Source organism: Xenopus tropicalis, chromosome 9, assembly GCF_000004195.4.
Source record: "Xenopus tropicalis strain Nigerian chromosome 9, UCB_Xtro_10.0, whole genome shotgun sequence".
Lineage (NCBI taxonomy): Eukaryota > Metazoa > Chordata > Amphibia > Anura > Pipidae > Xenopus > Xenopus tropicalis.
The window spans coordinates 1,256,484-1,278,133 of record NC_030685.2 but is presented as its reverse complement, the minus strand read 5'-3'; the positions used below and the strand labels follow the sequence as shown (position 1 = coordinate 1,278,133).

At 49.1% G+C, this 21,650-nt stretch overlaps 1 gene segment (V, D, J or C); it reads left to right on the top strand.

Moving 5' to 3' along the window:
* Positions 1-3,734: 3,734 nt before the first annotated feature.
* On the top strand, positions 3,735-8,148 carry LOC101731890 (the record flags this gene model as incomplete). The annotated part of the segment is given in 4 exon segments: positions 3,735-4,101; positions 4,250-4,549; positions 4,997-5,281; positions 8,027-8,148. Coding segments are annotated over 4 exon segments (1,074 nt in total), but the record flags the coding sequence as incomplete, so codon positions are not given.
* Between the last annotated feature and the right edge of the window lie 13,502 nt (positions 8,149-21,650).

Sequence of the window (21,650 nt, the reverse complement as noted above, 5' to 3'; positions counted from 1 at the left end):
TCATATGATTATAAGGAGAAGAAGGGGCGATAAGAGAGAGACATGGGAGGCACAAGAGATGCTGCTAAACTTCCCCGGGTCCTTATAATCCTCTGCCTTTTCCTCCTGCCCCAAACAGGTAAGCTGTTTATACCCCTGTAGTGGTTGGAGTGGCAATAGCAGGTATAGGGGCAGATGCAGACTCCCCTGCTCACCTGTATCATTGGTTTATTCCATGGTTTCATTGCTTATTTGTACTCATTCGATGCAATGGTTTCCTATGGGCACAAATTGTTGGGACTATTCACGTGTTGTTTCTTCCGACCCATTGAAGCCTTTTGCCTGCAGCGTGGGGGATAAAGGGACCCCCCTAGCCTTATGGTGAGAGGGGTCTGACAGGTATTTTAGCCTGGGGGGTAGGGGACAAATGATCTACCCCTAGCCTCAGTGATAAGAGACCAAAGGCTCTGTTTTATTGTGGGACTTTTGGCCACGTGACGTGGAGGATTTTGGAACTCTGTCTTTTTCCTTCCTACCTGCCCCCGTAATGCACTTTGTGCACTATTACTGCACTTTTGGGTGATTTGAAGCAAGTCCTTGGGCTTTTAAAATAAAATTAAAAAATAGCAGTGCTTTTTATAATTATAATGTAAAGTGCCCAGATTCGAACTCCCAGCCATGTACGTTGAATCCCAGGCCGTATTTGGCTCCTTATGAACATTTTTCCTGCTTGTGTTGCTCCCCAACTAATTTCACATTAGAGTGTGGCTCACAGGTTAAAAAGGTTGGGGATCCCTGGTCTAATGGCACTTTGCCGGCAGTTTTGGCTTGGGGGGAACAATCACATTTCACATAACTGGGACCGACCCCTATCAGTCAGCCTCCCAGAGACCTGCAATATCCCAACATAGAGAAGTTGGGGCTGTTATGTGTCAATTGGTCTTCGTTATTTATTTTTTTAGAATTTTTGAACTATTTCCCTTCTCCTTCCAACTCTTTGCAGCTTTCAAATGGGGGTTACTGACCCCGGCAGCCAAACCCTATTGCTCTGTGAGGCTCCAGTTTTATTCTTATTGTTACTTTTTATTCCTTATCTTTCTATTCAGCCCCTCCCCTATTCATATACCTATCTCTCATTCACACCACTCCCTGGTTGCTAAGGTAACTTGGACCCTAGCAACCAAAAACCTATTGCTCTGTGAGGCTCCAGTTTTATTGTTATTGTTACTTTTTATTCCTTATCTTTCTATTCAGCCCCTCCCCTATTCATATACCGGCCTCTCAATCACACCACTCCCTGGTTGCTAAGGTAACTTAGACCCTAGCAAACAAAAACCTATTGCTCTGTGAGGCCCCAGTTTTATTGTTATTGTTACTTTTTATTCCTTATCTTTATATTCAGCCCCCCCCCCTATTCATATACCAGCTCCTCATTCAACCTTTTCCCTGGTTGCTAAGATAATTTGGACCCTAGCAACCATATAGCTGCTGAAACTGGAGAGCTACTGAACAAAAACTTAAATAACTAAAAAAACACAAATGAAAAATGAAGACCAATTGCAAATTGTCTCAGAATATTACTCTACATTATACTAAAAGTCAACTCAAAGGTGAACAACCCCTTTAAAAGGCACCTATTAGTGAAAAATAGTTTACCCCAGTGGAAGGGCAGATTAATAGAGCCCACACTCTGGTTGGGGGAAACAATACCATTTTGTGCAAAAAATGCCCCTAACGGGCACTATGCCCCCAGCAACAGGAGGGAGAGCCGGATTTACTCACATCAGCTGGGATTCTCATTGGAGGATTCTTTTGCATTTCTGCCAATGCGGGCCCTAGAGAGCTGGGAAAGTTTTATTGGGCAATATTGCTTTAAGAATACAACCCTGATGTTGCTGGACTACAGCTCCCAGCATGCCTCACCCTGTTTGGCTACTTGTATATTTGGCACAATAAGTCCCGAGTGGCTCACGTTCCATACATGATTATGTGGGTGTGTATAACAGATACAGAATGTACATAAACAGGTTTTTCTAGAAAGATGAGAGAAAGTAGATCCAGTGAGAGATGTTTATAAAGCCACAAACTGCTATTTCCCATCACCCTGGGGGGACAAGGAAAATAAAAGAGAAAATAAAACTTTCTATAGATCACTCACACTAAACCCAATGATATACAATCCATTTATAGAGGAGAGCACCATAAAGCAGAATTATGCTAAAATGCTATTTATTTTAGACTAAAATACACATGTTTTGGGCAGTGTGACGGCCTGTATCAAGTGATATTTGGATTGTATTGAATGGCTCAGCTTTGTGCCTTGCGAGGATTCATGCATCAAGCCTGATCTACAGGCTGTGCGGTTCAATACCTATTTGTAAACCCAATGATATGTCCTAGTAGTTGAGGTGTTTGGAGCCAGGCGTATGCAGCTGAGACTGGGCCAGTGGGACACCGGAAATAAAGCTTGTGGGTCCTGCCGAGACCCAACCCCTCCCTCCCCTAATCCCTCCCCCTCCCTCCCCTAATCCCTCCCCCACTGCCGTCTCTTCCCCAATTGCAGCAAAGTAAGTATTAGGTGTGTGTGGGGGGGGGGAGGGGCTGGTGATGGATTCCCACTAGATGGTGGAACAGTGTTGCTGGGAGTTGCTCCCATTCAGCCACAAGGGCATTAGTGAGGTTGGGCAGTGATGTTGGGGGTCAGGCTCACAGTCGGGGTTCCATCCCACAGGGGTCAGTTGGGCCCCCCCTCCCCTTGCTGCTATAACTGCCCCTGCCCTTCTGGGAAGGTTCCCACTAGATGGTGGAACAGTGTTGCTGGGAGTTGCTCCCATTCAGCCACAAGGGCATTAGTGAGGTTGGGCAGTGATGTTGGGGGTCAGGCTCACAGTCGGGGTTCCATCCCACAGGGGGTCAGTTGGGTTTCCCCTCCCATTGCTGCTATAACTGCCCCTGCCCTTCTGGGAAGGTTCCCAGTAGATGTTGGAACAGTGTTGCTGGGAGTTGCTCCCATTCAGCCACAAGGGCATTAGTGAGGTTGGGCAGTGATGTTGGGGGTCAGGCTCACAGTCGGGTTCCATCCCACAGGGGGCAGTTGGGTTGCCCCTCCCTTTGCTGCTATAACTGCCCCTACTCATTTATGAAGGTTCCCTCCAGGTATCGGAACATTATTGCTGGGAATGTTGCAACCAAGGAGAAATATTTTTATGTGCAACCCAACCCAGGTCCAGCAGGGCAGACACCTTACAAACTGGTTTGTGAGAAAGGAAATACCCTATGACTTTGGCACCGGTCCCTTTGGTATGGGTACTGTATGGGTACTGTATTGGTACTGTATGGGTACTGTGTGGGTACTGTATGGGTACTGTATGGGTACTTTATGGGTACTTTATGGGTACTTTATGGGTACTTTATGGGTACTGCGTTGGAACTCTATGGGTACTTTATGGGTACTTTATGGGTACTTTATGGGTACTGCGTTGTAACTGTATGGGTCCTGCATTGGTACTGTATGGGTACTGTATGGGTACTGAATGGGTTCTGTATTTGTACTGTATGGGTACTGTATGGGTCCTGTATGGGTCCTGTATGGGTCCTGTATGGGTACTGTATGGGTACTGTATGGGTACTGTATGGGTACTGTGTGGGTACTGTATGGGAAATGTGAACAGAAACCTGGACCTTCCTCAGGTAAAGCTGGAAATACATAGAGAGGCAGCACATTAGTAACTGTAATATAACAATGTGGCACATAATGTGCTTTATTTACTGTGCCCCCTGTACCTGCAGGGTCAGTTCTGGAGGTGACTGCTCCGTCCCCCCACGTTGCCCAGAAAGGATCCGACACCCTGATTCCCTGCACATTCCGTATTGATCCATTCCCTGCGGACCCCAAACTCTTGAACATAAAGTGGCACTTTAATTGGAAGATACGACTGTCGTGCACTGATAGTGAGGTGAGCGCCACGGACCCCCGATTCTCCTTGGACCCCAATTCCGCTCTGTTGGGAGAGGCCTCTCTGTCTGTCTCTAACGCTCAGATATCCGATGGGGGGACCTACTCCTGCTCCGTCACTTACGGCACCGAGTGGCAAGAGAAGGAGATCAGGCTGGAAATCCAAGGTACAAATATATTGCGCCTTCATTTCATACTGAGGGGGCATAAAATACAGGGGGGGGGGTGATTAAAATAGATAATTTGTAGTTTTGTGTATTATAATATTCTGAAATTACAGCACTTTTATATGAAACTGTATGTTCTCTGTTTCAGCCCCCCCCCAGATAAACATCACTAATAAACTGGTTACTGAGAATAAGGAGAGCGCCCTGAGTGCCGCCATTACTGGGTTCTACCCCATGGACATTGACATTAAATGGCTCAGGGAGGGGGAGATACTGGCTGGTGGGACTGAGCTCCCCCCCCAGAGAAATGCAGATGGTACATACCGAGTGACCAGCACAGTGACCATTGTACCCACCGAGGGGAACAGGAACCAGAACTTCTCTATCCGGGTCCAACATGAGTCTCTCTCTGCCCCATTACAGGAGGATTTCCCTCTGATCTATGCAGGTAATAAAGTTTTTAATAAATTTGATCATAGAATTGATTCAGGAATCTGAAGGATCCCATTGGGCCATGGTTCCCCCTGCCCCCCAAAGAATATATACAGGACAAGGCTATAGGACTCATTCACTCACATGGTACATTCATTATGTAGCAAAACTCAGGCACTAACTGCCACATGTTCTACCCACAATGCAGCATTTTATCCAGGCAGACCCTGGCAATTGCCCTTATTGTGTTTGCTCAAGGGTTGGGGGTAAGTACCGAGCCCCTATGTACCCCAGCGAGCTGCCCCGTGAGCTGGGTGCACTGATAGAGGCTGATAGGGGGCAATAGCAGTCTCACCAGAAACCCCTATAGACCTGTCAGTGAGGGACCTCTGTGGGTACAAATCCTGCCAATCAGGAGAGTCTCCATAATGGGACACAGTTGTAATATGGTTTTCCCTTCCAGCCGCCCCCATGATGAATATCAGCCACGGGCCATTTTATGTGAATGAGGAGCAGACCCTGATGTGCCGAGTGTGGGGGTATTACCCAGAAGACATTGCTGTGAGTTGGTTCCTGAATGGATCTCGGGTGGAACCCTCAGAGATAAAGAGAATTAACAGTTCTGCTCTGGAGTTGCCCTACCGGTTCCTCCCAACAGCTGAGAGTCAGGGGATGGAGATCTCTTGTGTGGTGGAACATCAGGCCCTGACGGAACCTCTTGTGCAGTCACTGAAGGTAGAACTGACAGGTGAGAACATGTGATTATCCGGTTCCACTAATGGCGCTGTTACATGGAGCTAATTACCTGGGAGAACCTGAGCTCTGAGAGATACCAGAATCCTTTGTGTCTGTTCAATAGGCAACGTTTCAAAAATTTCCCACCGCATGCCCATATTAGCCCCATACTAGGCCCATATTAGCCCCATACTAGGACCATATTAGCCCCATACTAGGCCCATATTTGCCCCATACTAGGCCCATGTTAGCCCCATGTTATCCCCATACTAGGCCCATACTAGGCCCATACTAGGCCCATACTAGGCCCATACTAGGCCCATACTAGGCCCATACTAGGCCCATACTAGGCCCATACTAGGCCCATACTAGGCCCATACTAGGCCCATACTAGGCCCATACTAGGCCCATACTAGGCCCATACTAGGCCCATACTAGGCCCATACTAGGCCCATACTAGGCCCATACTAGGCCCATACTAGGCCCATACTAGGCCCATACTAGGCCCATATTAGCCCCATACTAGGCCCATATTAGCCCCATACTAGGCCCATACTAGCCCCATATTAGCACCATGCTAGGCCCATACTAGGCCCATACTAGGCCCATACTAGCCCCATATTAGCCCCATGTTAGCCCCATGTTAGCCCCATGTTAGCCCCATATTAACCCCATATTAACCCCATATTAGCCCCAGATTAGGCCCATATTAGCCCCAGATAAGACCCATATGAGGCCCATATTAGCCTCATGTTAGCTCCAGATTAGGCCCATATTAGCCCCATGTTAGCCCTATGTTGGGCTCATATTAGCCCCAGATTAGACCCATATTAGGCCCATAATAGCTTCATGGTAGCCCCAGATTAGGCCCATATTAGGCCCATATTAGCTTCATGGTAGCCCCAGATTAGGCCCATATTAGCACCATGTTAGCCCCATGTTGGGCCCATATTATCCCCAGATTAGGCCCAGATTAGCTCTATGTTATCCCCATATTAGGACCATATTAGGACCATATTAGCCCCATGTTACTACCTGGCACATTTGGGCATATTTATCAGTATTTCCCAGCTCTTTTTTCCCTTGTGTGGGGTTTTTAGGGGAGTAGTTATCAACTGGAGAAAATACAGGGACCCCTGAGCTGCCATATTATGCACTGTTTGTGTGCTGCCTAGAATGTCAGGGAACCAAAGGATTATGGGAAACACTACAAATTGTGATGATTTTTGTTGCCTGGAACCTGCAGACTTTCTGTAAGTTCTGCAACATTTCAGGCCCCTCCGGTCCCTTTCTCCCAGAACGTTGCTCCTGTATGTACTTGGGCAAATAAAAGGCTTTGTTACACGGCTTGCTACATCAGTGTGCTACTGGATTTTTTTGCTGCTGAGTGTTGACCCCCCATGTAAGGTGGGGGGGTTGTTCCAGTAATTTGCACCTGATACCCCTACAGGTATGGTGACAGAGGGTTGAGCCCCCCCAATTCAACTACAACAAATTCCCCCTGGCAAATCCACTATAGAGTCGGAACCAGCAGAATGGAATGATAACAAGCTGTTCCCCCCAAAATACCCCAACTTCCTGAACCCCAAAGTTCCCTCTTTAACAACAACCTTCTTGTTCCCACTAGGGAAAAATTTAAGGCAACATAAACCTTTTCCCATATCCCTTTGCCACTCTCAGTATTATATTATCCAATGGAACTAAAGGAAATGCAGTTCTTTGATTGTCTCTCTTTTCGTTGCAGATACTGAATGGAGTCTCACAAAACGAAGAGTAGTAGGAATTCTTATTATTATTTCACTTGTGGCCGCTCTTTGCTTGGGTTTTGTGATTTGGAAAAGACGTTGATCAGCCACAGGGAATAGAAGAGGTAGGTAAATGTCTCTATGGGGTCTGAGTTGGGGCCAATAGCTGTTCTCTGCACATTAACCCTTCCCAGGCTCTGACTTTGCCCCATCTAAGCTCTGAGCCTAATTACAGGATCTGTGACTGAGAAAAAAAGAAAATAACATTTATTACAATGCAAATCTATGGACAATTCTAAACTCTATAGATGAATAGTTAAAGGGGCGCTAAACCCAGCCATGATGCTGTCCCACTGCCCCCATAGTTTTGTTATAGAAGTTTTTACAAAACTTTTCCCCCAATTTCAAAAGCCAGTGGCTGCTTTAATATGCAAAAGAATCCCCCAATGAGAATCCCAGCTGATGTGAGTAAATCCGGCTCCCTGTTCTCTGTTCCTGCAATTGGAGTTGGGAGCAATAAGCACAGTTTCCCAGCACTGAACAAGTCTGTCCCTTTATCCCCATGTCTGATTCCTGTGCCATATAATGACGGGAAAATGCCATCATTATCTCTATATGTAAGGTACCAGCAAGGGGCCTGACACAGGGAATCAGCATTCTCATTGGTCACTTCTCTTGCATCTATAATGAAGTTTTGGGTCCAACAAGCACAAGGACATGTCATGGATGGCCATACAGGGGGGGTCTGCCCCTCAGAACCTTCATGCATCCCCGTAACCTGTGCAGGTACCGGCATTGCCCCCGGTGCATCATTTATGAGGAAACATCTTTGCACACCTGTTGGGATTGCCAATTTGCTCAGGTCCTGCTTGGTGCCCTGGAACATGAACTCAAGGACTGTGTGCCCAGAAATCTCCTTACACTCCAAGTGGTGCTTTATGGGCTGTTCCAGGGTAACTCACACGGAGGGGGCAATTCAGGAAACCTGGCGCCTTATGAACTGTCTTAAGGAGGTTTTGTGGTACCCCAGGAACTGCCTCATTCTGAGGGGAGAGAGGATCTCAATCCAAGGCTGATCCACAGTCTGCTCCGGGACGGCAACATCCGGCACAGCCTTGAGGAAAATGAGGACTAACTACCCTTCTCCTTCTCCCCATCCCTCCCCCCCATACCTCCATTGCTTTATTATGAAAGTATAATGAGAATGTAATGACTGAATGCAAAGGAAAATGTTTGTTTTTTGTATATTTATATTATATATATATAATAAAGTATATTTTTCAATAAAAAAAAATGGGGCTTTGTTTCTTTAGAGCTTTGGGGATGTTGGGCTGGTACAGGGGCTCAAACACACAGCTAAAGATTTCTACCCATATTCTTTTTTAGGCTTTAGTTGTCCTTTAAGAAGGATATTAATGAGCTGGAGAGAGTGCAGAGACTGCAACTAAACTGGTAAAGGGGATGGAAGGGTTAAACTATGAGGTGAGACTGTCAGGGTTGGGGTTGTTTCTCTGGAAAAGAGGCGCTTGCGAGGGGACATGATTACTCTGTACAAGTACATTAGGGGGGATTATAGGCAGTTGGGGGGGTTCTTTTTTCCCCTGCCGGGGGATGTTGGGTAGGGGGTTCCTCACGGTGAGGGCAGTGAGGGGGTTGGGGAATGCCCTGCCGGGGGATGTTGGGTAGGGGGTTCCTCACGGTGAGGGCAGTGAGGGGGTTGGGGAATGCCCTGCCGGGGGTGTTGGGTAGGGGGTTCCTCACGGTGAGGGCAGTGAGGGGGTTGGGGAATGCCCTGCCGGGGGATGTTGGGTAGGGGGTTCCTCACGGTGAGGGCAGTGAGGGGGTTGGGGAATGCCCTGCCAGGGGATGTTGGGTAGGGGGTTCCTCACGGTGAGGGCAGTGAGGGGTTGGGGAATGCCCTGCCGGGGGATGTTGGGTAGGGGGTTCCTCACGGTGAGGGCAGTGAGGGGGTTGGGGAATGCCCTGCCGGGGGATGTTGGGTAGGGGGTTCCTCACGGTGAGGGCAGTGAGGGGGTTGGGGAATGCCCTGCCGGGGGATGTTGGGTAGGGGGTTCCTCACGGTGAGGGCAGTGAGGGGGTTGGGGAATGCCCTGCCGGGGGGTGTTGGGTAGGGGGTTCCTCACGGTGAGGGCAGTGAGGCTGTGGAATGCCCTTCCTAGTGATGTGGTAATGGCAGATTCTGTTAATGCCTATAAGAGGGGCCTGGATGAGTTCTTGATCAATCAGAGTATCCAAGGCTATTGTGATACTAATACCTACAGTTAGTACTAGTGGGTGTATATATAGTGTATGTATGTGAGTGTATAGATTGGTAGGTGTGGGTTAGGTGTGCTGGGTTTACTTGGATGGGTTGAACTTGATGGACTCTGGTCTTTTTTCAACCCTATGTAACTATGTAAGCTCCTCCCTTACCCAAACCGTGCCCTCACCCACACACATGCCCAGTCTAACCAGTCTAACCAGTCGACCCATCCCTACCTCTTGCACAAACCCATCAAACACAGGTACTAGAGCACTGCTGGGGGTAACACTGAATCAGAAAAACAGCCAAGTGGGGCATCTCCCTGGGGCAAGGGCAATGGGCACCAACAGAAATAGGGACCTTAGATTTTAAGCACATTGGGGCAGGGACTGATGGGAATGGGATAGGGACCTTAGATTGTAAGCTCACTGGGGCAGGGACTGATGGGAATGTGATAGGGACCTTAGATTGTAAGCTCACTGGGGCAGGGACTGATGGGAATGTGATAGGGGCCTTAGATTGTAAGCTCACTGGGGCAGGGACTGATGGGAATGTGATAGGGACCTTAGATTGTAAGCTCACTGGGGCAGGGGCTGATGGGAATGGGATAGGGACCTTAGATTGTAAGCTCACTGGGGCAGGGGCTGATGGGAATGGGATAATGACATTAGATTGTAAGCTCACTGGGGCAGGGACTGATGGGAATGGGATAGGGACCTTAGATTGTAAGCTCACTGGGGCAGGGGCTGATGGGAATGGGATAGGGACCTTAGATTGTAAGCTCACTGGGGCAGGGACTGATGGGAATGGGATAGGGACCTTAGATTGTAAGCTTACTGGGGCAGGGGATGATGGGAATGGGATAGGGGCCTTAGATTGTAAGATCACTGGGGCAGGGACTGATGGGAATGTGATAGGGACCTTAGATTGTAAGCTCACTGGGGCAGGGGCTGATGGGATGGGATGGGATGGGAAACAGCAATTGCAATATCACTAACTGTCCACTAGGTGTCACTTGTGCCCTAAGGGAAAGTGTCATTAGAATGGGTTATGTAGTATAAGTAAATCTAAAGCAACTGGACTTGTTAAGTAATCATTGAAGACGTTTCACTCATCCGAGCAGCTTCTTCAGTTCAACTGGATGAATGAAAATCTTCATAGTCATTTGAAGGGGTTGTTTATCTAAATTGTAGCTTAAAATTAACTTTAATAGCAGAATTGTAGCTACAATGGTCAGGTCATCCACTTTACTTTTCTTTTTTTTTCTTTAATGAACTGAATGTTATTGGTGCTGCAGTTTGGACTTGGGAGGCGATGTCACTTAAATGGCAAACTTTGCAGCAGGTCTTGTAACCCATGTATGTATATGTATGTATATCTTTATTTATAAAGCGCTACTTATGTACGCAGTGCTGTACAGTAGAATACATTAATACAGACAGGGGGGTTAAAGATAATGGATAAATACAAAGTACAACAATAAATACAAATAAATACAAGGTACAGTTGCAATAAGAGTCAGAAACACAAGATGAAGGAGGTCCCTGCCCCGTAGAGCTTACAATCTATATGGGAGGGTAACTAACAGACAAAAATGGGCAAATATAAGTGCTGTATGTGACAGTGGGTGACACTACAGTATAAGTGCCAGTTCCCAGATCAGGTGCTGGGTGAGTGCTCCAATAGGGAGTCTTTAAGTTTAGTTTTAAAAAGACTGAGGGAGGATTCTCTCCGGGGGAAATCAGGGAGGGCATTCCCAATGTGAGGGGCAGCAGGGCAGAAAGGTTTAAGGCGGGAAACAGCAGTAGTAGTGGGGGGCACAACCAAACGGTTGCTCTGCGAGGAACGAAGGAGTCGGCCAGGAACATACGGAGACACAAGGGAAGGGATGGAGTGAGGAGCAGAGGAGTCGGCCAGGAACGTACGGAGACACAAGGGAAGGGATGGAGTGAGGAGCAGAGGAGTCAGCCAGGAACGTGCGGAGACACCAGGGAAGAGATGTAGTGAGGAGCAGAGGAGTCGGCCAGGAACGTACAGAGACACAAGGGAAGGGATGTAGTGAGGGGCAGAGGAGTCGGCCAGGAACGTACGGAGACACAAGGGAAGAGATGTAGTGAGGGGCAGAGGAGTCGGCCAGGAACGTACAGAGACACAAGGGAAGAGATGTAGTGAGGGGCAGAGGAATGGGGGGAAGGTTAAAGGAACAGTAACATCAAAAAATTAAAGCGTTTTAAAGTAATTAAAATATTATGTGCTGTTGCTCTGCAAAAACCTGGTGTTTTTTGCTACAGAAAAGCTACTATATAAATAAGCTGCTGTGTAGCCACGGGGTCAGCCATTCAAGCTGGAAAAAAGGAGAAAAGGCACAGGTTACATAGCAGATAACTAGTAGATAAGCCCCATATAATGGGGGTTTATCTGTTATCTGCTAAGTAACCTGTGCCTTTTCTCCTTTGAATGGCTGCCCCCATGGCTACACAGCAGCTTACTTATATAAACTATATAGTCTTTCTGAGGCAAACACACCAGTTGTAGCAATGCAGGGCAGCAGTACATTGTATTGTAATTACTTTTATACACTTTCATTTTTTGGTGTTACTGTTCCTTTAAGAGAAGGAGTTTGTAAACTATTCTTTGTTTAACAGGAAGCCATGATAAGGCCTTTAGCAGGGGAAGGGCCTGAACTCTCCTGGATGAGAGGAGGAGAATTCTGGCAGCAGTGTTTAATATAGACTGTAGGGGGGAAAGATGGGAGTTAGGGAGGCCGGTTAGCAGCAGGTTACAATAGTCAAGTCGGGATAGGATGAGAGAATGCATGAGCAGCCTAGCTGTTGCAGTAGAAAGAAAGGGCCGGATTTTGGCAATATTGCGTAAGAAAAAGTGACAGGTTTTGACAGTGGTGTTAGTATGGTCAGAGAAGGAGAGACTGGAGTCAAAGATCCCCCCCAAATAACGCGCCGAATCGACAGGGTTGATGAGGGTGCCTTCAATAGAGATAGAAAAGTGGGGGGTAGGACCAGGTTTAGGCGGAAAGATCATTAGTTCAGTTTTTGTTAGGTTGAGTTTGAGGTGGCGTTGGTTCATCCAATTGGAGATAGCCAGGAGGCAGTTAGAGATAGCCAGGAGGCAGTTAGAGATTTGAGTCTCAGTTTCAACTGTTAATGAAGGGGTTGAAAAGTAAATTTGGGTATCATCAGCATACAGATGGTATTTGAAGCCAAATGAACGGATAAGATCTCCCAAAGACAGCGTGTAAAGGGAGAACAGCAACGGCCCAAGTACAGAGCCTTGGGGTACCCCCACATTAAGTACAGAGCCTTGGGGTACCCCCACATTAAGTACAGAGCCTTGGGGTACCCCCACATTAAGTACAGAGCCTTGGGGTACCCCCACATTAAGTACAGAGCCTTGGGGTACCCCCACATTAAGTACAGAGCCTTGGGGTACCCCCACATTAAGTACAGAGCCTTGGGGTACCCCCACATTAAGTACAGAGCCTTGGGGTACCCCCACATTAAGTACAGAGCCTTGGGGTACCCCCACATTAAGTACAGAGCCTCGGGGTACCCCCACATTAAGTACAGAGCCTTGGGGTACCCCCACATTAAGTACAGAGCCTTGGGGTACCCCCACATTAAGTACAGAGCCTTGGGGTACCCCCACATTAAGAGGAACTGGAGATGAGATTTTGTTAGCGTAGGAGACAGTGAATGAACGGTTAGAGAGATAAGAGGAGATCCAGGATGCAGCCTGACTACGGAGACCAATCGAATGCAGAATTTGCATCAGGAGGGAGGGGTCAACCGTATCAAACGCAGCCGATAGATCTAGGAGGATTAGTACAGAAAAGTGACCATTGGCTTTGGCACCTGGAGATCATTCGTAACTCTGCACAGCGCTGTCTCAGTAGGGGGCGCAGGCCCAAAGCCAGATTGCAGCGGGTCCAGTAAATTATGTGCATTAAGGAAGTTAGTGATACGGGAGAAGACAATACGCTCTAAGATTTTGGAGGCAAGCGGTAGGAGCGAGACAGGGCGGTAGTTAGAGAGACAGGACTGGTCGAGCAGGGCCTTTTTAGGATAGGCTTGACACAGGCCTGTTTGAAAGAAGAGGGGAAACTTCCAGAAGACAGAGAAGAGTTAAAGATGTGAGTAAGAGCCGGAGTAAGCTCAGCAGCACAGTGTTTGAGAAGAGAAGAAGGCATGGGGTCTAGAGAGCAAGTGGTGAGCGGAGCCGACAACAGAAGCCGGGAGACTTCAGAGCCAGTTACGGGACCAAATGAGCTAAGACATGCAGAGGGGGGCTGAGGGGGCAGAGGGGGCAGAGGGGGGCTGAGGGGGCAGAGGGGGGCTGAGGGAGGAGGAGCTGGTTAGTATTAGTAGAGGGGGGAATCTGATTGCGGATGGACTCCACTTTGTTCAGGAAGAAATCAGCAAAGTCCTGGGGGGAGTGCATAAAGTCAGGTGATTGAGTCTGCGAGGGACGCAGAAGGGTATTGAATATGGAAAATAGGCGTTTTGGGTTGGATTTATTACTGTTTATGAGGGTGTTGTAGTATTCCTGTTTAGCCTTCGACAGGGCAGAATTGAGGCAGCCAATAGGAATTTATAATGGATAAAGTCTGCTTGCGTACGGGATTTCCCCACATATGTTCCGTAGCACCCGCACAGGAGCGTAGGAATTTGGTCTGCACATTCAGCCAGGGGCGGGGGTTTTGCACCCGAGTGCGCTTAGGCTGAAGGGGTGCAAATGAATCAATAGTGGAGGCTAGTATTCTGTTGTACTCGCAAACCAGGGTATCAGGGTCAGACAACTCATTGAAGGAGGAGAGGCTGGACCTGAAAGAGCGAGCTAAGGCCGGGAGATCTACGCCACGTGTGTTTCTAATTAATACAGTGGGGGAAGGAGCAGGTTGGGAAGGAGAGTGAGAGGCAGAAAATGTAACCAGGTGATGGTCAGAGAAGGGGAAGGGGACACTGTTAAAATCAGACAGGGACAGATTTTTAGTAAAGACTAAATCCAGACAGTGGCCCCTTATGAGTCGGAGCATTTGTCCCACTGCTGGAGCTCAAAGGAGGAGGTTAGGGGAGAAAACGTGAGGGCCGGGGGTGTGAGGGATCATCAATGTGGGAGTTGAAATCCCCAAGGATGATTGCAGGGCCGTCAGTAGAGAGGAAAAAGGAGAGCCAGGTTTCAAAATCAGAGAGGAAGGGAGCAGGGGGAGGAGGCTGCCGGGGGTCTGTAAATGACAGCCACCCGTACAGAGAGAGGGTGGGAGATCTGAAGGGCATGCACCTCAAATGAATTAAACAAATAAGCAGGGGGAATAGGAATAGGTGCGAACCGGCAACGGGAGGAGAGGAGAATTCCAACTCCCCCACCGCGTCCAGTGGCCCGGGGGGTGTGTGAGAAATACAGACCCCCATGAGAGAGCGCTGCTTCAGTGCCGGTGTCATCCTGTAACAGCCAGGTTTGTGTTAGTGCGAGGAGATGGGATGAGTTAGAACAGAACAGGGATTAGTGTAGCTTTGTTAGTTACGGAACGGACATTAAGAAGGGCACAGGAAAACGGAAGGCAGGAGGAGGGAAGAGTGGGAACCTGAATAAGGTTAGAGACAGCAGAGGTACGACAGGCTTTAGGCATGGGGACAGAAGGACGAGGACGGATATAAGTAGGTATGGGGCAGGGCCCGGGGTTTGGCGAGACATCCCCTGCAGCCGGTAATAGTAGGAGAGACATCCCCTGCAGCCGGCAATAGTAGGAGAGACATCCCCTGCAGCCGGCAACAGTAGGAGAGACATCCCCTGCAGCCGGCAACAGTAGGAGAGACATCCCCTGCAGCCGGCAACAGTAGGAGAGACATCCCCTGCAGCCGGCAACAGTAGGAGAGACATCCCCTGCAGCCGGCAACAGTAGGAGAGACATCCCCTGCAGCCGGCAACAGTAGGAGAGACATCCCCTGCAGCCGGCAACAGTAGGAGAGACATCCCCTGCAGCCGGCAACAGTAGGAGAGACATCCCCTGCAGCCGGCAACAGTAGGAGAGACATCCCCTGCAGCCGGCAACAGTAGGAGAGACATCCCCTGCAGCCAGCAATAGTAGGAAAAAGAGTGAGTAGATATGAGCAGAGGATTTAAAATGATTGCGCCTCCGCGTACGAACAGAGATCGGGGAACAGAGGTGTAAGTAATTATACAGGGTAAAGGAGCCGGAGTATGTAGATGGGAGCAGGGAGGAGGAGCCGGAGTATATAGATGGGAGCAGGGAGGAGGAGCCGGAGTATGTAGATGGGAGCAGGGAGGAGGAGCCGGAGTATGTAGATGGGAGCAGGGAGGAGGAGCCGGAGTATGTAGATGGGAGCAGGGAGGAGGAGCCGGAGTATATAGATGGGAGCAGGGAGGAGGAGCCGGAGTATATAGATGGGAGCAGGGAGGAGGAGCCGGAGTATGTAGATGGGAGCAGGGAGGAGGAGCCGGAGTATGTAGATGGGAGCAGGGAGGAGGAGCCGGAGTATGTAGATGGGAGCAGGGAGGAGGAGCCGGAGTATATAGATGGGAGCAGGGAGGAGGAGCCGGAGTATGTAGATGGGAGCAGGGAGGAGGAGCCGGAGTAATGTAGATGGGAGCAGGGAGGAGGAGCCGGAGTATGTAGATGGGAGCAGGGAGGAGGAGCCGGAGTAGGTAGATGGGAGCAGGGAGGAGGAGCCGGAGTATGTAGATGGGAGCAGGGAGGAGGAGCCAGAGTATGTAGATGGGAGCAGGGAGGAGGAGCCGGAGTATATAGATGGGAGCAGGGAGGAGGAGCCGGAGTATGTAGATGGGAGCAGGGAGGAGGAGCCGGAGTATGTAGATGGGAGCAGGGAGGAGGAGCCGGAGTATATAGATGGGAGCAGGGAGGAGGAGCCGGAGTATGTAGATGGGAGCAGGGAGGAGGAGCCGGAGTATGTAGATGGGAGCAGGGAGGAGGAGCCGGAGTATATAGATGGGAGCAGGGAGGAGGAGCCGGAGTATATAGATGGGAGCAGGGAGGAGGAGCCGGAGTATGTAGATGGGAGCAGGGAGGAGGAGCCGGAGTATGTAGATGGGAGCAGGGAGGAGGAGCCGGAGTATATAGATGGGAGCAGGGAGGAGGAGCCGGAGTATGTAGATGGGAGCAGGGAGGAGGAGCCGGAGTATGTAGATGGGAGCAGGGAGGAGGAGCCGGAGTATGTAGATGGGAAGCAGGGAGGAGGAGCCGGAGTAGGTAGATGGGAGCAGGGAGGAGGAGCCGGAGTATATAGATGGGAGCAGGGAGGAGGAGCCGGAGTATGTAGATGGGAGCAGGGAGGAGGAGCCGGAGTATGTAGATGGGAGCAGGGAGGAGGAGCCGGAGTATATAGATGGGAGCAGGGAGGAGGAGCCGGAGTATGTAGATGGGAGCAGGGAGGAGGAGCCGGAATATGTAGATGGGAGCAGGGAGGAGGAGCCGGAGTATGTAGATGGGAGCAGGGAGGAGGAGCCGGAGTATATAGATGGGAGCAGGGAGGAGGAGCCGGAGTATATAGATGGGAGCAGGGAGGAGGAGCCGGAGTAATGTAGATGGGAGCAGGGAGGAGGAGCCGGAGTATGTAGATGGGAGCAGGGAGGAGGAGCCAGAGTATGTAGATGGGAGCAGGGAGGAGGAGCCGGAGTATGTAGATGGGAGCAGGGAGGAGGAGCCGGAGTAATGTAGATGGGAGCAGGGAGGAGGAGCCAGAGTATGTAGATGGGAGCAGGGAGGAGGAGCCGGAGTATGTAGATGGGAGCAGGGAGGAGGAGCCGGAGTATGTAGATGGGAGCAGGGAGGAGGAGCCGGAGTATGTAGATGGGAAGCAGGGAGGAGGAGCCGGAGTATGTAGATGGGAGCAGGGAGGAGGAGCCGGAGTATATAGATGGGAGCAGGGAGGAGGAGCCGGAGTATGTAGATGGGAGCAGGGAGGAGGAGCCGGAGTATATAGATGGGAGCAGGGAGGAGGAGCCGGAGTATGTAGATGGGAGCAGGGAGGAGGAGCCGGAGTATATAGATGGGAGCAGGGAGGAGGAGCCGGAGTAGGTAGATGGGAGCAGGGAGGAGGAGCCGGAGTATGTAGATGGGAGCAGGGAGGAGGAGCCGGAGTATGTAGATGGGAGCAGGGAGGAGGAGCCGGAGTATGTAGATGGGAGCAGGGAGGAGGAGCCGGAGTAGGTAGATGGGAGCAGGGAGGAGGAGCCGGAGTATGTAGATGGGAGCAGGGAGGAGGAGCCGGAGTATGTAGATGGGAGCAGGGAGGGGGATATGTGTATGGAGTATGGACAGGCAACAGGGGGGTTAAAGGAAGAGACTACCTTAGGGAGCACCAAGCATACAATCAACAGGAATACAGTGAGTGTAGTCATTGTCAGGCGAAGTCCCAGATGGAATATGTTCAGTGCTGTTCAACTCTGTCTAACTCATTAAAGTATACTTACATTTGCTATACTTTAAGCTGCTATATTGCCAAGCTGCACCCCTCAGCCAAGCTGCTCCCAGATTATCCTCAAATATAGATAAAAGTCCTGCCGTAGCTCCCAGTGTATTCAGTAAGTTCTCCTCAACAGGTAGCAGTCCCCGTGCTGGCTATATGCATTTCAAATTCAAGTATAAGAAACCCAGAGAGTAATTTTATTGAGACATCACAGCACTACATGTTTCAGCTAACAGCCTTCCTCAGGTGCATACATGAGTGACAATAGCAAACATAATCAGATGACCTAAGGTACCTACAGACAGCGCCCCTAGGCCGCCCCCTATTCCCCCTGTGCATGCATGAACAAGCCACCTCCCCCCGCGCCGACGCTAGCGCGCATGTGCGGGCATTTAAACTCCCATACGGAGCAGTGGGGAGAAGTCCCCATTGCTCCGAATGGGGGCAAAATGTCCAAATATTTGTGCAGCGGGGCCCCTTTATTTCTGCCACCCTAGGCCCGGGCCTTTGCGGCCTCGCCACAAATCCGAGCCTGCCTACTGAGCGCTAATAAACTTATTAATACGTTTGTGGAAAAAGGATATGATAGGAGGACGCTCTGTAAATTGAGAGATGAGGTGCAGAAAATTGACAGGAACAGTCTGCTTATAAAGAAAATAGGTAAAAACTAGTGATGGGTGCAAAGTTTCGCCAGGCATGGATTCACGGCGAATTTCCGCGTTTCACCATTGGCGGATTGTTTCGCGAAAAGGATGAAAATGTTGCAGCGGAAAAATTCGCTGCACGTCCAAAAATTGTTGCCGGCGTCAAAAAAGAATAGTCGCGGGCGACAAAATAATAGCCGCGGGCGACAAAACAATAGCCGCGGGCGACGAAATAATAGCAGCGGGCGACGAAATAATAGCAGCCGGCGACGAAACAATAGCCGCGTGACAAAATAATAGCCGAGGGCGACGAAACAATAGCCGCGAGACAAAATAATAGCCGCGGGCGACGAAACAATAGCTGCGAGACAAAATAATAGCCGCGGGCGACGAAACAATAGCCGCGAGACAAAATAATAGCCGCGGGCGACGAAACAATAGCCGCACGACAAAATATTAGTCGCCGGCGACGAAACAATAGCCGCGGGCGACGAAACAATAGCCGCGAGACAAAATAATAGCCGCGGGCGACAGAACAATAGCCGCGCGACAAAATAATAGCCGTGGGCGACGAAACAATAGCCGCGAGACAAAATAATAGCCGCGGGCGACGAAACAATAGCCGCGAGACAAAATAATAGCCGCGGGCGACGAAACAATAGCCGCGAGACAAAATAATAGCCGCGGGCGACGAAACAATAGCCGCGAGACAAAATAATAGCCGCGGGCGACGAACCAATAGGTGCGCGACAAAATAATAGCCGTGGGCAACAATTTTTTTTTGTCGCACGACATTTTCGCCGTTTCGCAAATTTTTTGCCGTTTCTTGGATCTTTTGAAAGATTTGCGAATTTTTCGGCAAAGCGAAACGGAACAGATTCGCTCCTCAATAGTAAAAACCCATCACAACCAAGAATACCATTTGTCAGCCAATATGGCCCTCGAAGCAAACAACTTGAGAAACTGGTCCTACGCCATTGGTCTATTGTACAAAAAGATTTAACACTGGGTAAGTTCTGCAAGTCCCCACCATTATTCTCTTATAAGAGAGGCAGCGACTTAGCGGATAAATTGGGTCAAATCCGGTCTACAGGGCACAGAAACACCAACCCGCTTCCTTGGCCCTTCCCCAGCCTGGGATGTGCTAACTGTAACACACCCCTATAAGGGCCATAAGAGCCCCATTAGAGGGTACCACACCTGTAACTCGGTGGTATATGCTCTAAAATGCCTGTGTGGTAAAATGGACATAGACCATAGACCTGTTAAAATAAGAATACGGGAACATAAATACTCCATAACTACTTATGACCCTGAAAACACAGACACCCGTGGGTTCTAGAAGATGTAACTGCCCCAAGGGGGGGGAGATAGAACACATCTGCTACTACAAAATGAGGCAAAGTGGATACACACAATGGACACCCTGGAGCCACTGGGTATGAATGAGGCCTTGAGCTTTAAATGCTTTCTGTAATGATATGATTTTCATTTACAACAATGAACTTTTGAATGTCGGACTCCTTTCCAGAAAAAAGAATTCTCTTTCTATCAAATTGCCGTCTGGTAGCAAATGGTTTCTTCCCTTCTACAAGTGTTGCAAATACGGCATACAATATTGTTGTATTGTAACTGATTTCTAAATGATATACTATTTCCAAGCTGTTATTTAAGGGTAGGCCGCTAGATGGCAGTACACTTTCTTTTCATGATAACCTATACACCTGGCCACACTGGTGGAGCTGGTGAAACTTGTTGGTGGGGTGCAGGGTATTTATTCTGTTTGCTATTGTCACTCGTGTATGCACCTGAGGAAGGCTGTTAGCCGAAACATGTAGTGCTGTGATGTCTCAATAAACTTACACTGTTGCACTGAGAACATGTGTACTCTCCGGGTTTCTCATAGCAACAGATTAGTATGTTGCTCTTGTTATGTGACTGAAAGAAAACACAGGACTGGTTGCCCCGAGTTACAAGATCAGGGGAAAAAGCTGCGACTTTTGTTGCAACACCCCATTAAAGTGCTATCTGGTTACCATGGCAATGAGGGCAGGGCACTGATGTGTAAGTGGAAGATAAATAGTGGGCAAAGCAGTTAAAGAAGCTCATACCAACATGGCAGATACCTTTCAGATCAGTGACTGCCCACGGGGTAATACCAAGGGGTATTAGAGTTTTCCCTATTAGCATGTTCTTCTCTTGGATACAGTTGCCCCTTTCCCTCTGTTCAAAACCATACAGGGGGCAGAAAGGTGATATCAGGGGGCAGGGTGCTGATATTTAGGGGCAGATTAATGGTGTAAAGGGATGGGCCAATGAGAAGGCAGTCAGTGATTGGTTGGTTAGGGAAGTCTAAGAAGCAGTGTTTTGTCTGAACTCTGAAACCCAGTTGGTCAGTTTTGCACTGGGCGGGGCAAGGGAAATCAAACAGGGGCAACACTGCACACAGATACCCCAGGCAAGGGTTCCTTTCCTTTTCCATTTCCTCCATCAGGTTCCTTAACTACAGGAACACATAACGGACACATAAAATCTTTCAATACCTGCCACTCTGGTTGTTCAATGGTTAATATTAAGGCTGCTTGACAAAGGGGCTTTTGTGCTCCGAAATGATGCACGTTTGCAATAAGCTTGTAAGGGCCGCTGCCCTGCTCATATCTGCCACTGAGTGCCGGGGCTTCATTCTTGTTAGATTGGAGTTAGAAGTTGTCCAGAGGGGGCCGCCATCTTGTTACCTTATTAGACCATCTTTTATCTTTTGTAAGATTTAGGGCTTGCACATGCTCAGTGGGCTCTGGGCTGCTGTTGGGAGGCGGAGCTTAGGGAACATAGTAAATTATCAAAACAGCACGTCAGGTAATATCTGCCATAGAAGCTGATTAATAATTAGAATCATAATATGCAGCCTGCACTGGTTCCTGTGTTGCCCTGTAATGTAATGTGGGGTTTTAGTGTTTTTGTATAGTTTAAAGGACAACTAAAGCCTAAAAAAGCCTATGGGTAGAAATGTTTATCTGTGTGTTTGAGCCCCTGTACCAGCCCAACATCCCCAAAGCTCTATAGAAATAAAGCCCCATGCCCCTGAAGATGCCCACAGTAGCTCTCCATCTTTTGCCCAACTACTGCACATGCTCAGTCTGCTCTTGGCTGATGTCACTGAGCTTAGGGAGCGACTCCCAATATTCTTCTTTCCCCTGCCTGCTTGCTCTAGTCTCTGCCTGTTCCCTACATGCATACAGGCCAACCAATCACAGTCCTGTCTGGCTGC